General features: G+C 31.2%; 2 protein-coding genes across 2 annotated transcripts; one reads left to right on the top strand and one right to left on the bottom strand.

Moving 5' to 3' along the window:
• The first annotated feature begins 4,346 nt into the window (after positions 1-4,346).
• On the top strand, positions 4,347-6,822 carry LOC140969765 (uncharacterized). Its single transcript, XM_073431213.1, has 3 exons — positions 4,347-5,406; positions 6,343-6,422; positions 6,543-6,822. The coding sequence occupies exons 1-3, from the start codon at positions 4,516-4,518 to the stop codon at positions 6,634-6,636; spliced, it is 1,065 nt and encodes a 354-aa protein (XP_073287314.1). The 5' UTR covers positions 4,347-4,515; the 3' UTR covers positions 6,637-6,822.
• Positions 6,823-8,957: 2,135 nt separating this feature from the next.
• Positions 8,958-10,469, bottom strand: LOC140969829 (homeobox-leucine zipper protein HAT14-like). The gene is made up of 4 exons (XM_073431327.1): positions 10,096-10,469; positions 9,684-10,018; positions 9,376-9,455; positions 8,958-9,252 (listed from the first exon to the last, which is right to left on the bottom strand). The coding sequence occupies exons 1-4, from the start codon at positions 10,352-10,354 to the stop codon at positions 8,970-8,972; spliced, it is 957 nt and encodes a 318-aa protein (XP_073287428.1). The 5' UTR covers positions 10,355-10,469; the 3' UTR covers positions 8,958-8,969.
• Between the last annotated feature and the right edge of the window lie 10,035 nt (positions 10,470-20,504).

The raw sequence follows: 20,504 nt of genomic DNA, 5'->3' as shown, positions 1-20,504 counted from the left end.
ATGGAACTTTATTAAATTATAGCAAATTTAAGGGTTTTTTTTAAAAAAAAAAATATTTTGGGTGAGTACATAGCACTTTCAAGTTATATATGTTGTATTATGTAAGAAATTTTACAAGAAATAAAAGTACTTTTGGCACATTCCCTGATTTACATGTCTGCCATTCGCATGACAGCAACTGTTTCACTCTCGACTGACTCTATCCTATAACTAAAGGTAACAATTTTTAAGACATCAAACATAGGGTTCATGTATCTCCATCGTTCTTATTCATAAAAATTGAATTACACAAAGATGGATAGTTTATAGAGTTAAGTTCCGGACATGGGATTCATCCATCATATTGGACTGTTTGCATATCAGTTGAGTCTGATGTTTTTTGGTCATTGATCAAGAGCTAAACAACAATTCGAAACCATATTAATCTATTTTAAGTTTTTAAGTAGAAGATTGTAAAATCGTTTCGAGGGATTTGTCATTTTGTTGTTTTGTTTTTATTTATAAATCATCGAATCAGACTGTTATACTTTTGTTAGAAAAGTTGTTTCCATGACCGGTCTATTAAGAAGTGTAACACTCTTTCCTACTTCAATTTCCTCTATAGTTATTCGGGATCTGGATTAATAATATTTGTAATGTTCCCCCTTGCCCACTTTAATAATAGTGTCCCCAAAGTTGTGTACATGTAATAGTTACAATAATTGTTATAAGATAACAAGACATCATGGTCTGCTTGTGCTAATAAGTGATGGCACTATAGCATGCCTGTTTTTCAATTAATTTATCATCTAATTTTAAATGAGTTGAAATGATAACTAATTACATGTCATTTAGAATAATAAAATTTAAAATTTATTAATTTTAAATTCTCAATTTAATCCAGATAGATCTAAGCACAACTAGACGTAATCTACCCTATAATGGACACTTGATAGTGAAAATGCAACGAAAATTGAGTGAGAGGTAACCCTTTCTTGATTAGAATGATTCTAAAGCACTTTTACCCACTATAATAATATATGAAGATTAACTAACTAGAAAAATCGGTGTATCTAACTTTCCTTGGCTTCTGGTCAACTCCATGCTAATATTGCCAAACCATATTATTAATTATCACAAAAACTATTTTTTTTCCCAAATTAAATAGACGGGTGAAAATTTATTTTTTATACCATGTACACAATTCAAAAAATATATTAATGTACCTGGAAAAGGGGAAAAAAAGAGCTACGGCATGCTTGGCCTTGTTCCACTGGAATCAGGCAGACACAAGATGAAAATATACGCAAAGGATAACTGAAGTAAACTATTTTTTAACGAAGAATATATCCTTAACTTGCTATTAGGTGTCAAATAATTTTATGTGTGAAAAGATCATTTTTTGTTATTTATTTTATGAAAAAATATTTACTTAATATATGTTGATTTGAGTGAAAAATATAATTTTTATATCTATACTATTACATTTAATTACATATATAGACCAAGTCACGTACTTAGCACACGATCGAGTCTATTTTTTCACATACGAAATTACAAAAATATTCCAATACTTTTCGGTTTTACAAATATGGTGGAAACTAGCGAGTTGATGTGTGGGCACGGGTAAATGAGTTTAGGGGAATGCTAGTGTCTAGTAGCAATAATATATATATATATTTTTTTGCAAATAGGTTATGTTTACTTATTTGCGATTTGATTCCAACTTATATACTTTCAAGTCCTCTAATTGGCGTGGTAATGTTGTTTACATAAATGGTTTTATTTGGAGTTTATCGACATTGCATTGTCTATCAAATTACATAAAATGTAAGTCTCACATGGTAATAGATGTGTAAACGAATCGAATAGAGTTGATTATGACGAAAATCTGAAAATTCGAATTCGACTTGAATTAGTTATATTCAAGTTCGAGCTTAATTCGAAGTTCGAAATTTTTTGAAAAATTTGTTCGGATTAAATTTCGAGTTCGAGTTTAGCTCGAAATATTGAACATATACGAGAATTATTAGAACTATTGCTCGAAATTATGTACTCAAAATGCTCAAAATTTATATATTTAATATATAATTATATTATATTCATAAAATTTTAATGCTCGCGAACTATCATACAAAATATTTTATGCTCGAGTTCGGCTAAAAAAAGTTCAAACATGTTTGAGAATTCGCTCAAATACAAATAAAATATTTTTCAAATCAATACAAAAAACTCGTGAACTGACTCGGTTCGTTTACACCCACGCACAATAAATCTTCAAGACCATCATTGTAAATACTTAACAAATTAAAACACATAAGTATAAGACACGTTCATGTAGTAAGTTATTATTTTTAAAATATTAAGTTTTTTAGAATAACACATTGTGTCAATTACCAGTCATAAAACAATTGTAGAAAACAAATAAAATTAATTACATTTTTTAATGTTTTGATTTATGCATGGAAATCAGTAATATATGGTATATAACTGAAACAGGACATTTTTTATTGTATGAATATATAAAAGTAATTATTCTAATATTCGTTCTTAATAATTAATATGTATATAGTAGTGATACACACCAAATTAGAGAGAATCACTGTAAGAACATTTTCTCTCAATTTATTTTTTTTAAGAAACCCAAATAGCATTTTGCTTGTGAACAGGCCCAATATTTTATAAAAGCCCAAATTTAAAAATACGGATCCACACGGCCCAAATGCCTCTCGGTTTCGGAGGCCAGCAAGAACACTGAGAAAATGCCGGCGGGACACGGATTGAGGTCGCGTACTCGGGATCTGTTTGCTCGTCCTTTCAGGAAGAAGGATCCCACCCATCTCTCCACCCACCTTCGGATCTACAAGGTCGGGGATTACGTAGATGTGGAGTTTTCGTAAGATTATGAGGTTTTATGATTACAAGAGATGGCTTTCATCAAATAAAGTGGATGTATTCATTCTATACTTTCAAAGATTTTTAATGATTTTTTTTAAATGATGGACTTTTGTGGAGTTGATGATTTTTGTAGACTTTTGTAAACTTTTTCATNAAAAAAAATCTAATCATTACTGACAATTTGATCAACATTGTTCTACATTCCATTGGCTATGGTATCCCTCCATGCATTAGCATTTGCTCGTTGTTGTTTTTGAGTATTAAATAACTGATCAAAGTCGTCACCTTCATAAACTTGTGCTGATGAAGACAATTGAGCTTCATTATATAGTTCAATTTGAAATTCATCAAATTGACACTTCTTTCAAAGAAAATTGTGTAATATAGCACATGCCAATACAAGCCCTGTTAGGGGTGGGAAAAAATACCGAATTTTCGGTATACCGAGATTACCGTAACAAAAAAATATTGAATTTACCGAATTTTAAGTATACCGAAGATTTCGGTACGGTACGGTAACAATACCGAATTTTTCGGTACGGTAACGATATCCAATTTGAAAATTTTGGTATATACCGAAATAACGGAAAAATATACAAAAATTTTAAAATATATAATATTTTAAAACAATAAATTATAACTTTTTTTAAAATGTAAGGTTTTTTTTGGTTCGGTATACCGAAAATTTTGGTATAGTATCGGTATGAATTTGCTTATACAATAATTTAAGATATAGATTAACTAAAATTAAAGAAAATAATTAAAAATAAAATGTTATATAATAATTAATAAAAAATTAAATTTTTATTATGTTTTTAAAAAGTACAAATAAAATGAAAAATAAATAGATGAGAAAAGAATGAAAGTTTGTATTGAGTATGTGAATTTAGGAGATTTCTCAATTAAATGTAAATACAAATCTTTAGGTTGAATCAAAGACTTGTTGACATTTTATTGTTGTACCTTAGGCTATAATTCTTGTATTTAATAGAATTCCATAGAGTAATTAAAAGTATATTGACATTTTGAATACCTATAAACTTTTGTACAGTTTTTAAAAGTCAAGTTTGAATACCACATGACTTTTTAAAATTTTACAAAAGTTTACATTGAATACCACTAAACTTTTATGAAGTATATAAAAGTCTAGTTTGAATACCTCTAGACTTTTAAACTCCATAAAAGTCATTAAAAATCTATAACCAATACACCCCAAAGTCTCTCAGCTTTCTCGAAACCGTGATCCTTTATTCAGTTTGCATTCAATATTATTTTTTATTAAAATTATTTAATACCTAAGATAAAAATCCATAATTTTTTTTTATCAATAACTCAATTTTATAGAATTTGATATATTTAAACTTTTATTATTATTATTATTATTATTATTAGTATGATAGTAAAAAGAAGTTTGGAAATGTGTATATATATTTTTATATATATAATATAATATATTGTTGTTCTAGACCCTTCCGTTGAAAAAATTGCCTAAATTTGTTTTTGATTCCCATTCTAGACCCTTCCATTTAGTTTGGTTAAATTTCCATTTCTCATAGCGCCTTCGTGTCGAGATTCTTCTTTGTCAGAACCTGGGGTGAGACCCGCTTCTTCCTGTCCTGGACACCAATTTTCCTATCAATGGCGAGAATGGGCGAGGGCGATAAACGCTGGATTGTGGAGGACCGTCCTGACGGTACTAACGTTCACAACTGGCATTGGTCCGAAACCAATTGCCTCGATTGGTCTAGGAATTTCTTCAAGAATCTACTCTGCAACAAAACCCTTCTCTCTGGCGAGGGAAATCTCTACATAAGGACCAAGAATCTAGAAAAGCTTGAAGGCGAAGCCTATGTTAATGTTCGCAAAGGGAAGATAATACCTGGGTATGAGCTTAGTCTGGTTCTTTCCTACGTGGCTGAGGCCAAGGATTCTAATGGGGATTCCGTGATTTTGTCCACCGAGGGTTCTGTTGAAGTGCCCTATATTTCTGATGAGAATGCCGGTGAGGATCCTGATATTAGGGTTACCATCAAGGATGATGGGCCGGTTGGGAAAAGATTGAGGGAGGGGTTTCTTGCTAAGGGGAAGCCATTCGTGTTTGAGAAGATTAGGGAGTATGTCGATGCGATGGCGAAAGGTGGCCCTGCTAAGGACGACTTGGAGTGTAAGAAAGTTGTAGCAAAGAAAGCGAGTTTTTCTTCACCTTCTACGGATGTGAGTAATGTGGGAAAGAACAGTACTTTGGCTGTGAAGGATAACAAGAAGGAGGAAAAGAAAAAGGAAGGATTTAAGATGATAACAACGAGCGAGAAGTTCTACTGTCGGGCAAAAGATATGTATGAGATTTTGATGGACGAGAATAGGTGGAAGGGGTTCACTCAGAGCAATGCACGGATAAGTAAAGAGGTGGGGGGAGAGTTTAGTATATTCGACGGGTCGGTGACTGGTAGAAATCTGGAGCTGCAAGAGGGAAAGTATATTGTTCAGAATTGGCGGTTTGGTAGCTGGCCGGATGGCATAGTGTCCAAGGTATGATAAATATTCTCTCTTACGAGCAATCCTCCATTTAGTTATGTTATGAATGTTCTTTTTTGGTGTTTTTTAATTTGTTCGACATTGATTCCACAATATTAATGCTTTTGGCTCTATTTTATGTTTCGTTTACGGTCGAGGAAGGCTACATTTGTTCGATTTTGTTGTTGATGTATTTATGGAACTTGTTGGGTATTTTATTTGGATGACGTGTCTTGCCTCTTGAGACTCTCCCATTCTAAGAAAATGGACTATTTGATTTACGTGTTAGTTAGACCCCTTGAATGACTTTCAAATATCAAGTTAACAGCAATCCGGTTCATGTATGTGCATAATTGCTTTTATATGTTGGCAAGTTGCTGATTAAGCATTGAGTTGAGGTAAGTGTTTACTCACCAAATTCCTAGTGTAAAAATAAAGCTATGCTTGTGCAGTTTTGTGCTCTCTTGTTTCCCGAATCCCGAGCATCTGAATACTCTCCACAGGATAGGTTATGGATGCCCGTTTCCCCTCGGTAGCCTTTCGATGATAGAATAATCTGAACTGGGATTTGAGGAAACAGAAAATGAAATGTACTCAATATTTACGGGATATGACATAATTATGTGAATAGGAGCATGGTTTTTACTGGGAAACTAGGATAATAAGCCAAAGGATCCTCTGTTAATTGATGAATGCCAAAGCAGAAGATTGTTTTTCATTTTCTGCAATAGGTTTTGTTCCAAATCATGTGTGGTTTTTACACGTATATGAGCCTAGACTAGCTAATGAAATTTCCTCGATTTCATTTTGTTGTTTATCTTGTCTGATCTATCAAGCTATCTTTTTATGCTATTTAGGCACGGAAAGCTTCTCCCTGATGTGTACATATTATTGTTGGAACTTTTGAAGTAAGAATTTTGCTGATGGCATGATGTTTTCTTGACTATGCAGGTGAGCCTTACTTTTGAGGAGCCTGAATCTGGTGTGACAATTGTCAAGCTCACACACATCGATATACCTGTGGAAGATAGGTTTGTAACTCTTGATCGAGTTATATATATGTATGTGTGTGTGTGTGTGTGTGTGTGTGTGTATATTTGATTCTTTTGTGAGTTATTGATTTCTCTTGTCAATAATTTATGATATTGCAGATATGGTAATGCAACGGTGGTGGAAAATACTGAGAGAGGATGGAGGGATCTTATTTTCCACAAAATACGAGCTGTTTTTGGCTTTGGAATGTGAATTTTTCTTCTCTGCCCTTATATTATTGAAGAACTTTGTCATTATTTCTTGACTATTTGAAATATGGAGTTAATGTGTCTTTACGGACCAAGAATTGTGGAATGTGTTACACGAAAGGTCGTTTTTGGTGAATTTTTTATGCAGTATCAGAATTTTTTTGCGATCAGCTATTTACTCCTTGGTAGTGGTGAATACTGATATTATATGTTTTCACGTCACATTTCCATGAATTTCCTGTCTGTGTTGAGTTTGTGATTAAGATCCTCGATAATGGTTCATTAATCTCTGCTGGTAGCTGCTTTTTAACACTAACAATAGCATGCCTAGATATTTGAAACAGGGTGATTTAGAATATTTGGGAAATAGGACAACGATTGCAGAATCTGTCGTCGTAAAAAAAATTGCGTGTTGATCTAGATTTGTTAGTTTGAAGCTCTTGTATTATAGGTACGAGACATAAAATTTGAATTACATGTTTTCTTGGGTTGATTTTGGGCTTCTTCCACTCCCAACGTTTTCAAATTGCGTACTGTGACACTTATTTTACTTCTTGTAAACACCGATATCTTCTTGATTATTATTTGCATTTTATACTACTTTCAAAAGAAAAGAATTCCCAAACGTTAATTGTAAATGGATTAGAAAAACCTCTTTTCGCTGGGAATTAGTCTCTGTACTTGCATTAGCGTTTTGTGGCCTTTTACGCACTTGAGAGACACTTTCATCTTTTCTGTCTCTAAATGTTAGGACATGATCAACTGTCTTATTCAACACTATAAAAATATGCTGTAAGAAATGGACTTTTCTGGACAGAAATGAAAAGAATTTTGGGGAAAAAAAATTAAATTGCGCGGACTTGAATAAATAAATCCCTTTAAAATGTTTGATTTTGACCATTTGCGGCTTCATCGAATTAAATAGGGGAAGTTGATGAAAAATTCTCAATCAAAATATTTCTTTGTGTTTTTATTCCGTACCCACAAAATTGTAGTATTATGTCATACAAAATGTGGTACATTTCATGTGGAAATGTGGTACTAAAAAAGTACCCAGGGATTGAACACAAAAAAAATCGACGGTTGGAGATTGAATGTCAATTTTCCTAATTAAAAATAGGGGAAGTTGGTAAAAAATCCTCAATCAAAACATTTATTTGGGTTCACTCCCTACCCACAAAATTGTAGTATTATGTCATACAAAATGTGGTACATTTCATGTGGAAATGTGGAACATTTCATGTGAAAATGTGGTACTAAAAAAGTACCCAGGGATTGAACACAAAAAAAATCGACGGTCGGAGATTTAAGGTCAATTTTCCTAATTAAAAATACGCAAGTCGCCAATATATTAGCATAGGTGATCAGTGAAGTCATTGTGTGATTATCTTTAGACACGACATCGATTTGATTGCTTCTTTGCTACAATATTACATCACTATAATAATGCGTGAATTTTATATATCGATTATTATTAGGTTTGACTGGTATTAAGTGGAAATTTCCATGATTCTGAGGACCAAATTATATTAATGTTTTGTGATTTCAAAAAGGACAAAAAATTAAAGAAAACGATTGCTGTATTGATATTTTACAGTGTGTTTGATCACATGGATTTAATGAAATTTGGTGGGATCTGTAATTAGAAATCTCATTTAATAAAATTTTTAAAAAAGATTAATATTTGACGAGATTTGATATAACTAAATGAAATTTTAACAAAAATAAAAGGATTCATGAGATTTTATGGAGTTTACGTTATATGAACAAAATAAATTAGGAAAAAACTTGCGTGAAACTGTCCAACGGGTTGTATTTTGTGAGACAAATATATTATTTTAGTCATTTATGAAAAATATTATTTTTAAGTTAAGAGTATTACTTTTTATTGTGAGTATCTGAAAAATTGATCCGTCAGATAAAAATCCTTGAGATAAAAAACTTACACTTTAATGTAATATATATAAATATATGAAATCTTAAAAAATTGGACAAGTCATCATACTCGTAACATTTAATACTTCGATGAATCGGTAGACAACACTAACCAATCATCATGCACCTTTCATCATTTTGTTTTCACAATCATCAAACTAAAACAAAACAGATTTTCATTAAATATTAAAAGAAAAACAATGTTCATTACTTCTACAGAATTCAAGGGGATATTAATCAGATCAAGAAATTAATTTTTTTTTAAAGAAAATCATCAGACCCCAAAAATGATATTCCAAATACCAGGTGTATATATATATATACACAAATGGGAAGAAAAAACAAAAACCAAAAACAAAAAACAAAAATCATAATTTTTTCTTCTGTAGGCTGTAGCCTTTATTATGGATCAAGAAGTGGCCTGATTGACGGTTTGCTCGCTAGAGAGAGTCCTATACTGGAAGCCACTGTGGCGGCAGCGGCGTTGGTGGTGGTGGTTGCCACCCTTTCGCACGAGGGGCACATTGTCAGAGTGGTGGCAGGGAGGTGCTCGTAAAATGGTTGTGAAACTTTGAGAGCTCTTAGTTCTTGAAGCTCCTTCTGCAGCCGTCTGTTCTCTTCGGTCAATCTCTCACAGCACCTCTTTAAGTACTCACAATCCACCTCTGTCTGCTTCAATTTCGTTCTGGTGGATTTAAAACAATTATATTTAATATATAATATGCGTACATATACGAGGAAAGAGACATCGTTTAAGAAAGTTATGGTCTTGGAACCATAAATTTATAAAAAATATATTTTGCGTTACCTAGCTCGTCTGTTTTGGAACCATACTTCCACTTGTCGAGGACGGAGATTCAACTGCTTCGCCAGTGCAAGCTTTTGCCTCTGTTACCAAATATTCAAACCCCATTTCAGCACTACAGTTATATCCTTCTTGCACGAATACGTTTCAGCATATGGAAATCAATCCATAGCATAAATTTTGCAAGGAGAAGAAACTACATAAAAATAGTCCACCCCCTACTTTTTTTAATTCAAGTTGCTGTTATTCATGGAGTTGTTTATTGAAATGTCTGGAGCATATAGATACATCATACATATATAAGGACTTACAGGGTTGAGAGTGTTGTGTTCTTTGAAACTTTCTTCAAGAAAAGAAGACTGTTCTTTTGTGAGTCTGAGTTTTTTTCTTGAGATACCATTTTCGTATTCTTCGTCACTACCTCTTGAGCTAGAACCGCCCCCATCGGCACTGTCGACTAATTGTTCATTAAAATTCGAAGAAACCAAAGAATCGAAACCTCTCTCCCCCCCTCCATTTCTAAACACCGACGAATCCATATGAAAACCTGAAATCCCGGGAGCTTCTGTCTTATCCTCGGGGTTTTCATTCACTAAAGAGGCCGTTCTCCGGTTCACCTCCAACCCACTTCTCTCTTCAACGATCACTGTAAAAGGAACTTGTATTAAACATCAGACTGATAAGATTGATCATTAGTAAAAAAACAAAGTTCAAAGAGTTTACGGCTCTGGGTAAGCCATGGGAAAGGGAACTTGGCGAGTGCTACAGAAGGCTGACTCCTAGGAACCGAAGAAAAAGGCATCAGATCAAGCTGAACCGGCGGATCATCGTTTTTTCCTCTTCCATTTTCCGCTTCAGAAGCGCTGAGTTTTCCCACGGCCATGCAGAACCCTAATTGATCCTCACCGACGACACCATCTTTTGATTTTTCAACAAAAGAGAAGGGCTTCGGGGTGTCGCCTAAACTTAGAGACAACTCCATCAAAAAGTGGGAAATAGGAGACGAGAGCTTCTTTTTATAAATAATGGAGGACTAATTATGCAGAGATAATTTGAAAAGAAAAAGAAGCAGTCCAATGCCTCACTGATCGAAGAGATACTGGCACCCTTCAGAGTTAATATGATTTGACAAAAAGCCATGGTAAATTATCATATTATAAAAATAGAAAATCCAGGGTTGACAAAAATTCACGTGAATATAAATATATATTTATTTATATATCTCTCGAAACACTATATATCGATAATAATAATAATAATAATAATAATAATAATAATTAATATAATATGCAAAAAACATGTACAATTATGTGAGAATAATGTGAGAAAGTAGCGTTATAATTTCACTGTATATTTACACTGTAATAAAATAATGTTGAAATATTAAATTTTAAAGTTTAATAATTATATAATTAAAATAATATAATGTATTTTGGGGTAAAAGTATTGTTATAAGTTATAAAATCTCGGTTTTTTCATTTAATATCTGTTATAATATAGGACTGACTCTATTTTTTAAAAAAACTAGTTATCTAATTTTTTTGTGGAAGTAATTTTTAATTTTATCATACAATATATATTATTACATTATTCAACATGTTTAAGATAAATTAACTCGATTTATTCAGTGTCATCGTATTAAAAAATCTAGATGTGCTTACATTTGTCCCTTAATTATAACCAGTGCTCAAGTAAACCAACCAAATTACTGTTAGTTTCATTTTTCTAGTTCCGCTCTACATTATACCCTACTCAAGTACTCGTTCTTTTATATATTTATATTATATTTTATTATATATACAAATATAATTAATGATTAGAACATTATTTTGTCGCCCCCATAAACTATTAAAAATTAGAATGTAGATAGAGAGATAATATATTCTACAATATATATATATATAATTAAACTGATAAATAAATAAATAATTGTAAGACGATTTTAATCAATTATATTTATATTTACAAAATAATATTTTTGACAAAAAAAATATTATTTAGAGATAGTTAGGCAACACTAATCGAGAGAAAGTGGGGAGAAATTTGGCAGAGTCTAATGATTTTGTCCGAACAATAATTATTGATTTATATGGAGCACGCATTTTGTATTATTTGGGCAACAAAATAATAATTTACTACACTTTTACTGTACATATATAACACTGTTAATTCTTTCAGGTTTAATGATTTGGTACGGATCGAGTGTGTAATATAAGCTATGTCTGCCCACTGGTAAAATACCATGATTGACATATAACGATCAACCAACCAAATTTTACTACTCTACTTACATTATGATATATTGTTTTGGACTAAATTGGGTTGATTTGTTGTTATTATTATTATTATTATTATTATTATTAGATAAATTCGGTCTAAAACATTTCATATAAATTTTGGCGTCACGTGAATTTCACAATAAAAATAAATATACATAACACTTATAAATATTAGTCTCATATATTTATCTTTTTGTGATTTCGGTTCTTTGTTGTCAAATATCAGTCTTAATTACACGTATATTCTTTTTTTTTTATTATTATTTTAATCATTTTTATAATAAATCTTGATGTGGTAAAGTACAGGTTAATGTCATGTTGGAAATTTTACATCATCGACATATCACTCCCACGTTAAAAAAAAAAAAAAAACTAGAAAAATACTCATGTCATTTAAAAAAAAAAATACGGTGATAACGCAGTATTATATTCACTAGGAGTCTCAAATTTGTAGGTTTGGCGAATCGATGGTACAGAAGGCGTCTCAGGAAGGACATTAAGTTCAGTTGAGAGCCGAACTAGCCACTTTATTGATAATTATTCAAATTAGAGAGGTGACATTCTGTTGTCCTTTACTTTAAAAAATATATAATTAGATAAGTTTTTTTTTTTTTTTTGCAAGTGATAACGTGATTTGTTAATTAATATTTAATTAATATTTATGATCTATAATATGTGAAAAAAATAATTTATTGTAACGAGGCCGCGTTTTATGATTTAAACAATAGTTAAAATGATTCTGGAAGTTGATCAGAGAAATTAATAGGTTATACGTAATCGATTTTTAAGTAAATAATAACATATCATTCAAGAAATTTTTCTATATAAAAAAAAAAGGAAAATTAGTTACGGCATTGATGAGTGTCCAAATAATGGGACGTACGTATGTAATTAATTAATAAATTAATTTCAAATTAAGCACCTCTTCAAAGCAATGAGGGCTAACTAGAATATAATTTTAAAAAAAAGTCTTTTATTTTTTTGCGATTGACTGCATAATTAGTTAATTACTAAACCAGAGTCTAATAGAAGACTAACTTATAGGGCCAATCTAGAATTTATTGAAGAATATATGATCAATTATTGGATAATAAATAATAATTTCTTCCTTACAAAAAAACGATTGAGACGTTCTCACGAATTTATATATGTGAGACTGGCTACCTGATTTATATTTAAAGAGAAATTTAGTATTTTTTGCATAAACAAATATATTTTTTTATGTGTCGGGTCGAATAAAAGATATGTCTTATAAAATTGATTTTTAAGACGGTAGTTTTTATGTATGACAAAATATTTCATCCGCAAAAAATAGTAAACCATTTATAGTAGAATGACAAATTCGGTCGTATAAATTTATTTAAAAAAATTAAATATCTTTAAAATGAATGGTTATTATATATCTTACATATGAAATCCTCACACTTGTTAGGTGGAAATGTGATTAGTAACAATTTTTTTTTAATAAAAAAATTGAATTATTGAAAGTGTATGAGAAAGTTGGATTTACAAAAATATTATTATTTCTAAAAAAAAAATTAATGTTAGAGTTTCACGATACAAGTCAAAACTAATCTATATTTTAATGAAGTTTAATTTTCGGGCAACAATAATTCAAAAACTTCATAATGAACTCGAATAAAACTCTAAATGAAATGTCAAAGGTTGAGCAGTATTGTAAATAAATCACATTATTCAGGAAAGAATATGCAAATGCAGTAGTTTGATAGTTTTAAATAGTAATATAGGAGTGTACATGAGCGAGTCAATGCTCGGCTATTATACTACTCGAACTTGAAACAAAATAAATTTTGTAGGCTGGAACTCGATCGAGTATTCAATTTAAGATCGATCTCGATTATGAAAAATATCGAGTTACTCGAGCTCGTGCTCAAAAATATTTGTAGCAAAATTTTTGTGTGTGTAAATTTTGTCTTTGTAGACCAATTAAACCTCAAACTCGAATAGGTAAAGTGAAGAGTTGATTGAATCGAGCCTGGTCAAATCAAACTCGATATTTTTACCAAAATACTCACGAACTTTTCATAAATAACTTGACTTACTTGAAACCTTAGTTTTATATACAATTTTCAAAATATTTAATTAATATCGAAGTAGTAGCAATAACATAATGAAATGATCCTATATATATATATATATATATATATTTGAAGCGTGAGGTATGTAAAGGGAGTGCGAATTTAATGGTCTCACGGGCGTGTTGGAGTAATGTATTGGATATGTCTTGCTTTTGGGATCATCGCAATTATTGAAACTCAAGCAGGCCTCAATCATAAACTGCGACCAAACCATATTTTTAAAAGACAAATATCTGTGTGCAAGTTTAGTAGTAGGTGGATTTTCTTTTATTATTAGATAACACTAGGAAACTAACAGACTACCAAAAAATAAAAAAGAATACGCGCGTGATATTAATTTGGTCTTAAAAAAAAAAAAGAATTCGCCAAGAGGTACGAACTGAAAGTCTAAAATAACGAATGAAAGAGCTCGAAATGATTTGATAATAATGACATATTTTATTGTTTTGAATCACATATTAATATCCAGAATAAATGTCACGTCAGAGCGGATTATTTTTTAACTTAAATTTAAAGGATTATTTCTGTAGTAATTTAATTATTTGAATATATATATATATATATATATATATTTTTTGAAAATAATTAAATAATATTTATTGAGAGAGAGGAGGATCTTGTTGAGCTGACTTGAGGAGATTGTGTCTCTGGCATGAATATTGCCATAGACACCAAGCAAGTAGTACTTGTTTATATTTATTTATACGGTTAGGCTAGCTAGCTAGCTCAGTCCTATATGCTTACCCTCTTTTCAAGTCAAAATTTTGAATGATGCCTTCAGAAATTTGTGTTCACTGCTGCTAATCTTACCTTCTCCGATCAAAATGAGGGATAGCAGTCGTTAAACGACTTATTCAAAGTGTCGTTAGTGTAGTACACAAATATTTTATCAAAATATCGTAAAATTTTCACATATGTTTTTACGTTTCTGTTTAATGCATTGCATTTCACAAAAAGAAAAAAAGAAAAAAGATGTAGTTTCTTTTATATCTATTGAGTCAGATGTTACTTAAGACAACACTCCTATGTTTGGAAAAAAATAGTGTTGCTTATAAAAATAGAAAATTATTTTAATTAGAAATTTATGTGTGAGAACCTGAAAAATTCGAACCTAACCAACCAAGAATTGGTTTTCTGATGTTTGATTTAGGCGATAAAATGAGATAAAATAACCGTTTTTTTTAGTCGTTCTTTAGAAAAGTAATATACAAAGAACTGATCAATAAGACTATGGAAAATGAAAGAAAATAACAGTGCAATACGAATATGAATAAGAAATTAATATGATATGTTCATGTTATGTTTATGCTGTATTTTGCGCTATGTTTTGCATCCTGTCTATTCTTTATTCCGACCCTTGTTGCGACATGTTACTACAACATGCCACTTTTGTTTCTTCACGATTATTTTTCGATATGTCTATGCTACATTTTAGCCATGTTTTACGTTCTACGTATTCTCCGTCGTGACCCTTGTTATGATGTTCGCTCGGCTCACTTGCTGAGTATTTCAGAAAATACTTACCTCTTACACTTCCACTTTAGATGAGAATGAGAAGCAATAGCACTTTTTGGGATGGTGAAAATGTCATATTTAATCAATATCAGTCCTTTGTTTCCTTTTTATTTATGTTATCATGTTTTATGTTTTCGCATTTCATTCAAATTTTTATCGTTTTGTGAAGACATTGATATTATTTATGAAATAGACTGGTTTTGCTAGATTTGTACTACGAGTCTTGTTATTTCGGCGTCGACTAACTTCGATTTCGAGACGTGACATTAAGTATTGTTATTTTTAGGTTATGTTTGGTTGGATATAATTGACAATTCAATCAAATTATATATTTAGTTATAATTTTGTGTATTGATTATTTATCTTATAAAAATAAAATCATTAATCATTTATTTTAGTTCTACATCAATCAAATGTGAAAACATACAATATTATTATTCATATCTTATTTTTTATATTTATTAATTTTTGAAAATCACTTACAATTTTATCATTTATTTATATTTATTATTTATGAAAATGGTAAAATTGTAAGTGACATTTTATTTCAAATTTAATCCATCAATCAAACATATTATTATTTATTCAATATTAATCGCACTACACTTAAATATTTTAATAATAACAATATTGTTTATCAACACAATCTCATCAACCTATATAGATAATTAATTTTTTAATTTTTTTTCATTTAACTCATATGAATAAATCCTTATAAATATTTGAGTTTGACGTGGATTGATTATCAAGTCTGAATTTGATTGATTAGTAATTTGTGGTCTTGAACCCAAATTGGAGGTTTGATAACATACCCATGTTAAATTGTATGTATCTTTCATTTAAAAAAAAAATAAAATAATGATCAAAATCTAAAATCGATTATAAATTAAAGGTAATATTTTATTTTTTAAATTAAATAATATGGTAGCAGACTAAAAAGTGTGAAAAAACCAAATTTTGACTCATACCGATGAATTATAGTGCAGTGTTATCTCTAAAAACATATATAAATAGCGGAACATACTCATATTTCCTATTTAAGCTCATTAACTTTCAGAAAATATATACGAACGGTTTACTTGGACCTATTTATGAGTTAGCTAGATTTTCCTACTCTGGTCTACGACTACTTAGACATGTTTACGGTCCAATTGGATCTTCCAATCTCGATTTACGTAATTCGAACAATTACATTTTTTGTCTTTAACGGATACGATTTAAACTTGACTCTGATGAATTTTGATCAAAACACCGTTGATTATTTACATTTCTGTCAAGTAACTTGTCGATTTATATTTTTGGCATATTATCGATCAATTTACGGTATTATTCCATTAATTTATATTTTTTCAAATTAATATTTTTCCATCGGAGTCCTCACGCGGTGTTGAAAAGTGATGACATGTCGTCGAATATTACCGATGTGTTCGATGTCACGTCAACACTCTATTAAAAAAATGTATAAATTGAAAAAAATGCAAGCTAGTGGACTAAGATCGTAGATTGATCCATAACATTACTTAAAACGAAAACATATATAAATTGCACGAGGAAAAATACAAATTTTCCGTTGTATCTTATAATACAATTATGATGGCTCGAGTGGTCTGTATCTTTATTATTCTTTATGTGACATTTTTCACGAAGGACATGCACGAGATTAATATTTAATGAGACCAATGAATTATTACGCAAAATAAAATGATTTATAATAATTGCAGACAAATTATTATTACAGCAATACAGCTTCTCATCCAAGAACACAACGACTATGGGATCCTTTGATTAAAAATAATATTTCATTTGGGTGTTTCAGGCTTTTCATGTCCTAATTATACTATGATATCATACTAGTTATCATTACAATTATCAGTACCAATCATTCGTGTCGCTGCTCAATCTTTTAATTACCCTGGGATGCTCCTTCTTACAGGCAAAGAACCAGACCAGAAGTTCCAGAACCATACAAATTAATATCCATCCATCTAGTTCATATATACACACATATATACACAGAGACACAAACGTATTTCTGAGTGTAGTGAAATGTAATTAAAATATGTTCCATGCGGTTCTCATTGTAATGGACAAAAAATTATTTCTTTTCATTTTTTTCTTATTATGGACAAATTCACGACTTTAATCTAATAACTTACATATTTTTCTTATATTTAGTCCATTCCATCACTAGAATACTTGAGTAAATGACATATAAAAATGACGTTGTTCCTAAATTACTGACATGATACCGAAAAATGATGACTTGTTTTGTCCCACCTGAATCTTTGGTGAAAAAAAATTAAAAAAAAAAAAAAGCAAGTTGATGAACTAAAACTATATATTAATTGATAATATGACAAAAAATAAAACTATACAGTATTTTCCCTTGAAATCATAAGTTGGTTATTTATATTCATGAATATATTGCAGGCATAATCACAAGCTAGCTAGTATATACTGTGGTGATATGCCTGGGTCATGAGTATTGGATGATCTCGGGTCATGGATCAGGTTATGAGAATTTTTGGACCAATTCAATAATATCCGGGCAAATTAATGTCCGAGACATCATCTCCCCAAGCTACCACAAGCTCGGGCTTCCAGACGAGTTCCCGAGTGATGGCTTTCTACACGGGTTACCTCGATAATAGCACCTCACTCGAGTGCACAAATATGTGATACTTTATCTTTGTAATCATTACTGTCAAATTCGCATGGATTTGACAAAGCGAAAAAGACAGTTTGGCGTGTCAGAAAAGCAGGGTATATGCAACCATTTTGCATAATTAGTAAGTGAGCACTGAAAACAAGGGCATCATTGACTTTCTTTTTATAATTATCAGGTTTGTTTTAACATTAAAAGATTCATTCACTTACATATTGCCTATAACATTTATTACAAAACTCTCCCTATAACCGTTGACTGACTTGAGCGTCGTAGTGGTCACGCCGGAGAATCTTCCGGCGCCCATTAACGTTCTTTCTCTCTTGAAAGTATAGGTCCAAGTGTCCAGGCAACCATCTCCAGCTCAACAACCTTATCCGATGAAATCACCCACCAAGCTCTTACCCAATTCAACCGGTCTTCATCATACTGATATACGTATGGCAGGTACATACACATAATACGTGTGTGTATTATATTTGCTAGAATTAACAATAACAATACGTTAAGGCGAGCAAAGCCTAAACAAGTTGTGTGGTGTAACCAGCATAATTATTAAAGATCCGACACAATTAAGTAGCTAATTATACATGTCCATCGCGGATGGGGAAATGAAGAAAGCATAATGGCGTTAGAATTTGACTAATCATGCAAATTATTGATGCTGTTAACTCATTGACAGGACATTTAATTTCTCATAATAATCAGTAGGGAAGATATGGTATGATGGATTTGTCTTAATTAAGCAATGTTAATGCCTGAACCGGCGCCCAACGAACAACGGCGGCAGCTGTTCGGCCTACCTATCATTTACTATTTGATATAGCTTCATGTTCATGAGTAATGATTTCATTTGAATATCCGATACTTGACTCAAACGAAGAAATGTATGGAAGAGATTGTTTTATTTTATTAAATAAATGAGTAATCGAGTATGAATAATTGATGTAATAAAAATAAATCGTTAGATCTAGAAATTTTACATACAACTTACGTCGACATACTTTCTTTTAATACAAATTCCTCGAAGTTACTTGTGTTTTACTAGCCAAAATCTTCACTGCCTTCTAATAAACTTGGTTATTATGTTCACGCCATTACTCAAAAATTCAATCTTGGAAAAATCTAAAAATTTAGAACACAAATTACTCGAGAATTATGTACTTTATAAATTCTAATAAATAGGGAAATCATAGGATTCAATTGTATGTATCGTCCCTACTCTTTCCTTTGATCGGGAAGGGAATCAACTATGCAGCTGTCCCACATTGAAAGAAGAACGTTAGCAATTAACAGCACGCTGGGCTCAGTAGCGTGGGCTTGAGAGCGAGGGTATAATTCTGATTGGACATTGAGTTGGCCCAATTGGCTGAACTTATGGTAACTATGTTCTGGCCCGCCCGTTCCAAGTGATAAGTATATCCTCGTGGGCTTTGCGAAAGCCGGGACCACGTGGGTTTTAGAGAGGAGGGGACTACGTGAGACTGGTTTCACAGAAACAGCTAGGGATGACAATGGATAGGGTATGGATCGGATTTGATACCTCTATCTCCATACTTATTTATTAAATTCATCCCCATACCCATCGGGTATTGAATTTCATCCCCATACCCATCGGATTATCGAATACTCATAGCCTACCCAAATACCCAATTATCATATACAATTGAATTTTTTCAAATTTAAATTGGAAGTTATAAATATTTAAAAAATTATTTAAATGAATAATAAGAAAAATTATTCACGCTTTATAATAAGTGTGTGTGTGTGTGTATATATATATAATGAAGTTTTATATATTTTCTTCTCTTTTAATATACAAAGCATTGTTTTCTTTAATTTTCAAATTTATGATTATATGTATTGAAAACTCCGAAAATCGGTGGATTGACTGATGAATCTTTAATATAAATAAATATAATTACTATATATACACATATATACATACATATATATATATTTATATATATATTAATTTAAACTGGTATTCGGGTCGGGTGTGGGTCGGATTATATGAAACCCGGCTCCATACCCGAACCCGAAAATACCCATACCCGATTACCCAATTATTTAATCGGGTCTAAAAATCTCTCCATACCCTTTTCTATTCGGGTCGGATATCGGATCCTCCGACGGGTTCGGAGGAAATTGCCATCCCTGTAAACAGAGATAACCTCCTTCTCCTGTCAGTTGATTAACGGGCCGGTGTTGTCTAGGCCCATTAACGCTCAATGTGTCAGCCCTAATTGAACAATCACCTTTTTCATTTTATTTTTTTATTGTTAAACTTTTATTTAATTATCATATTTTTATTTAATTACCAACATGGACCTATAAACTTGGTAAATTCAAGCGATTTCGGCTCAATGACTCTTCTCCTATTTTTTCTTTGTAATTTACTCTTTGGCTAAGGAAGCTAGGCCGTTTAAAACGTTCCTCGAAAAACATGTACACAGATGAAAGTTATGACTTCATTATTATTCATAAAAAAATTTAAAACCCCAACAATTCAGTCAAAAATACCAACCACATTCCCATACATCAATTTTCCTTCTCTAAGAAATCAAAAAATCA

Source organism: Primulina huaijiensis, unplaced genomic scaffold, assembly GCF_012295235.1.
Source record: "Primulina huaijiensis isolate GDHJ02 unplaced genomic scaffold, ASM1229523v2 scaffold42781, whole genome shotgun sequence".
Taxonomy (NCBI): domain Eukaryota; kingdom Viridiplantae; phylum Streptophyta; class Magnoliopsida; order Lamiales; family Gesneriaceae; genus Primulina; species Primulina huaijiensis.
Note: the sequence above shows the minus strand (reverse complement) of the source record. Positions and strands in the feature narration are given on the sequence as shown.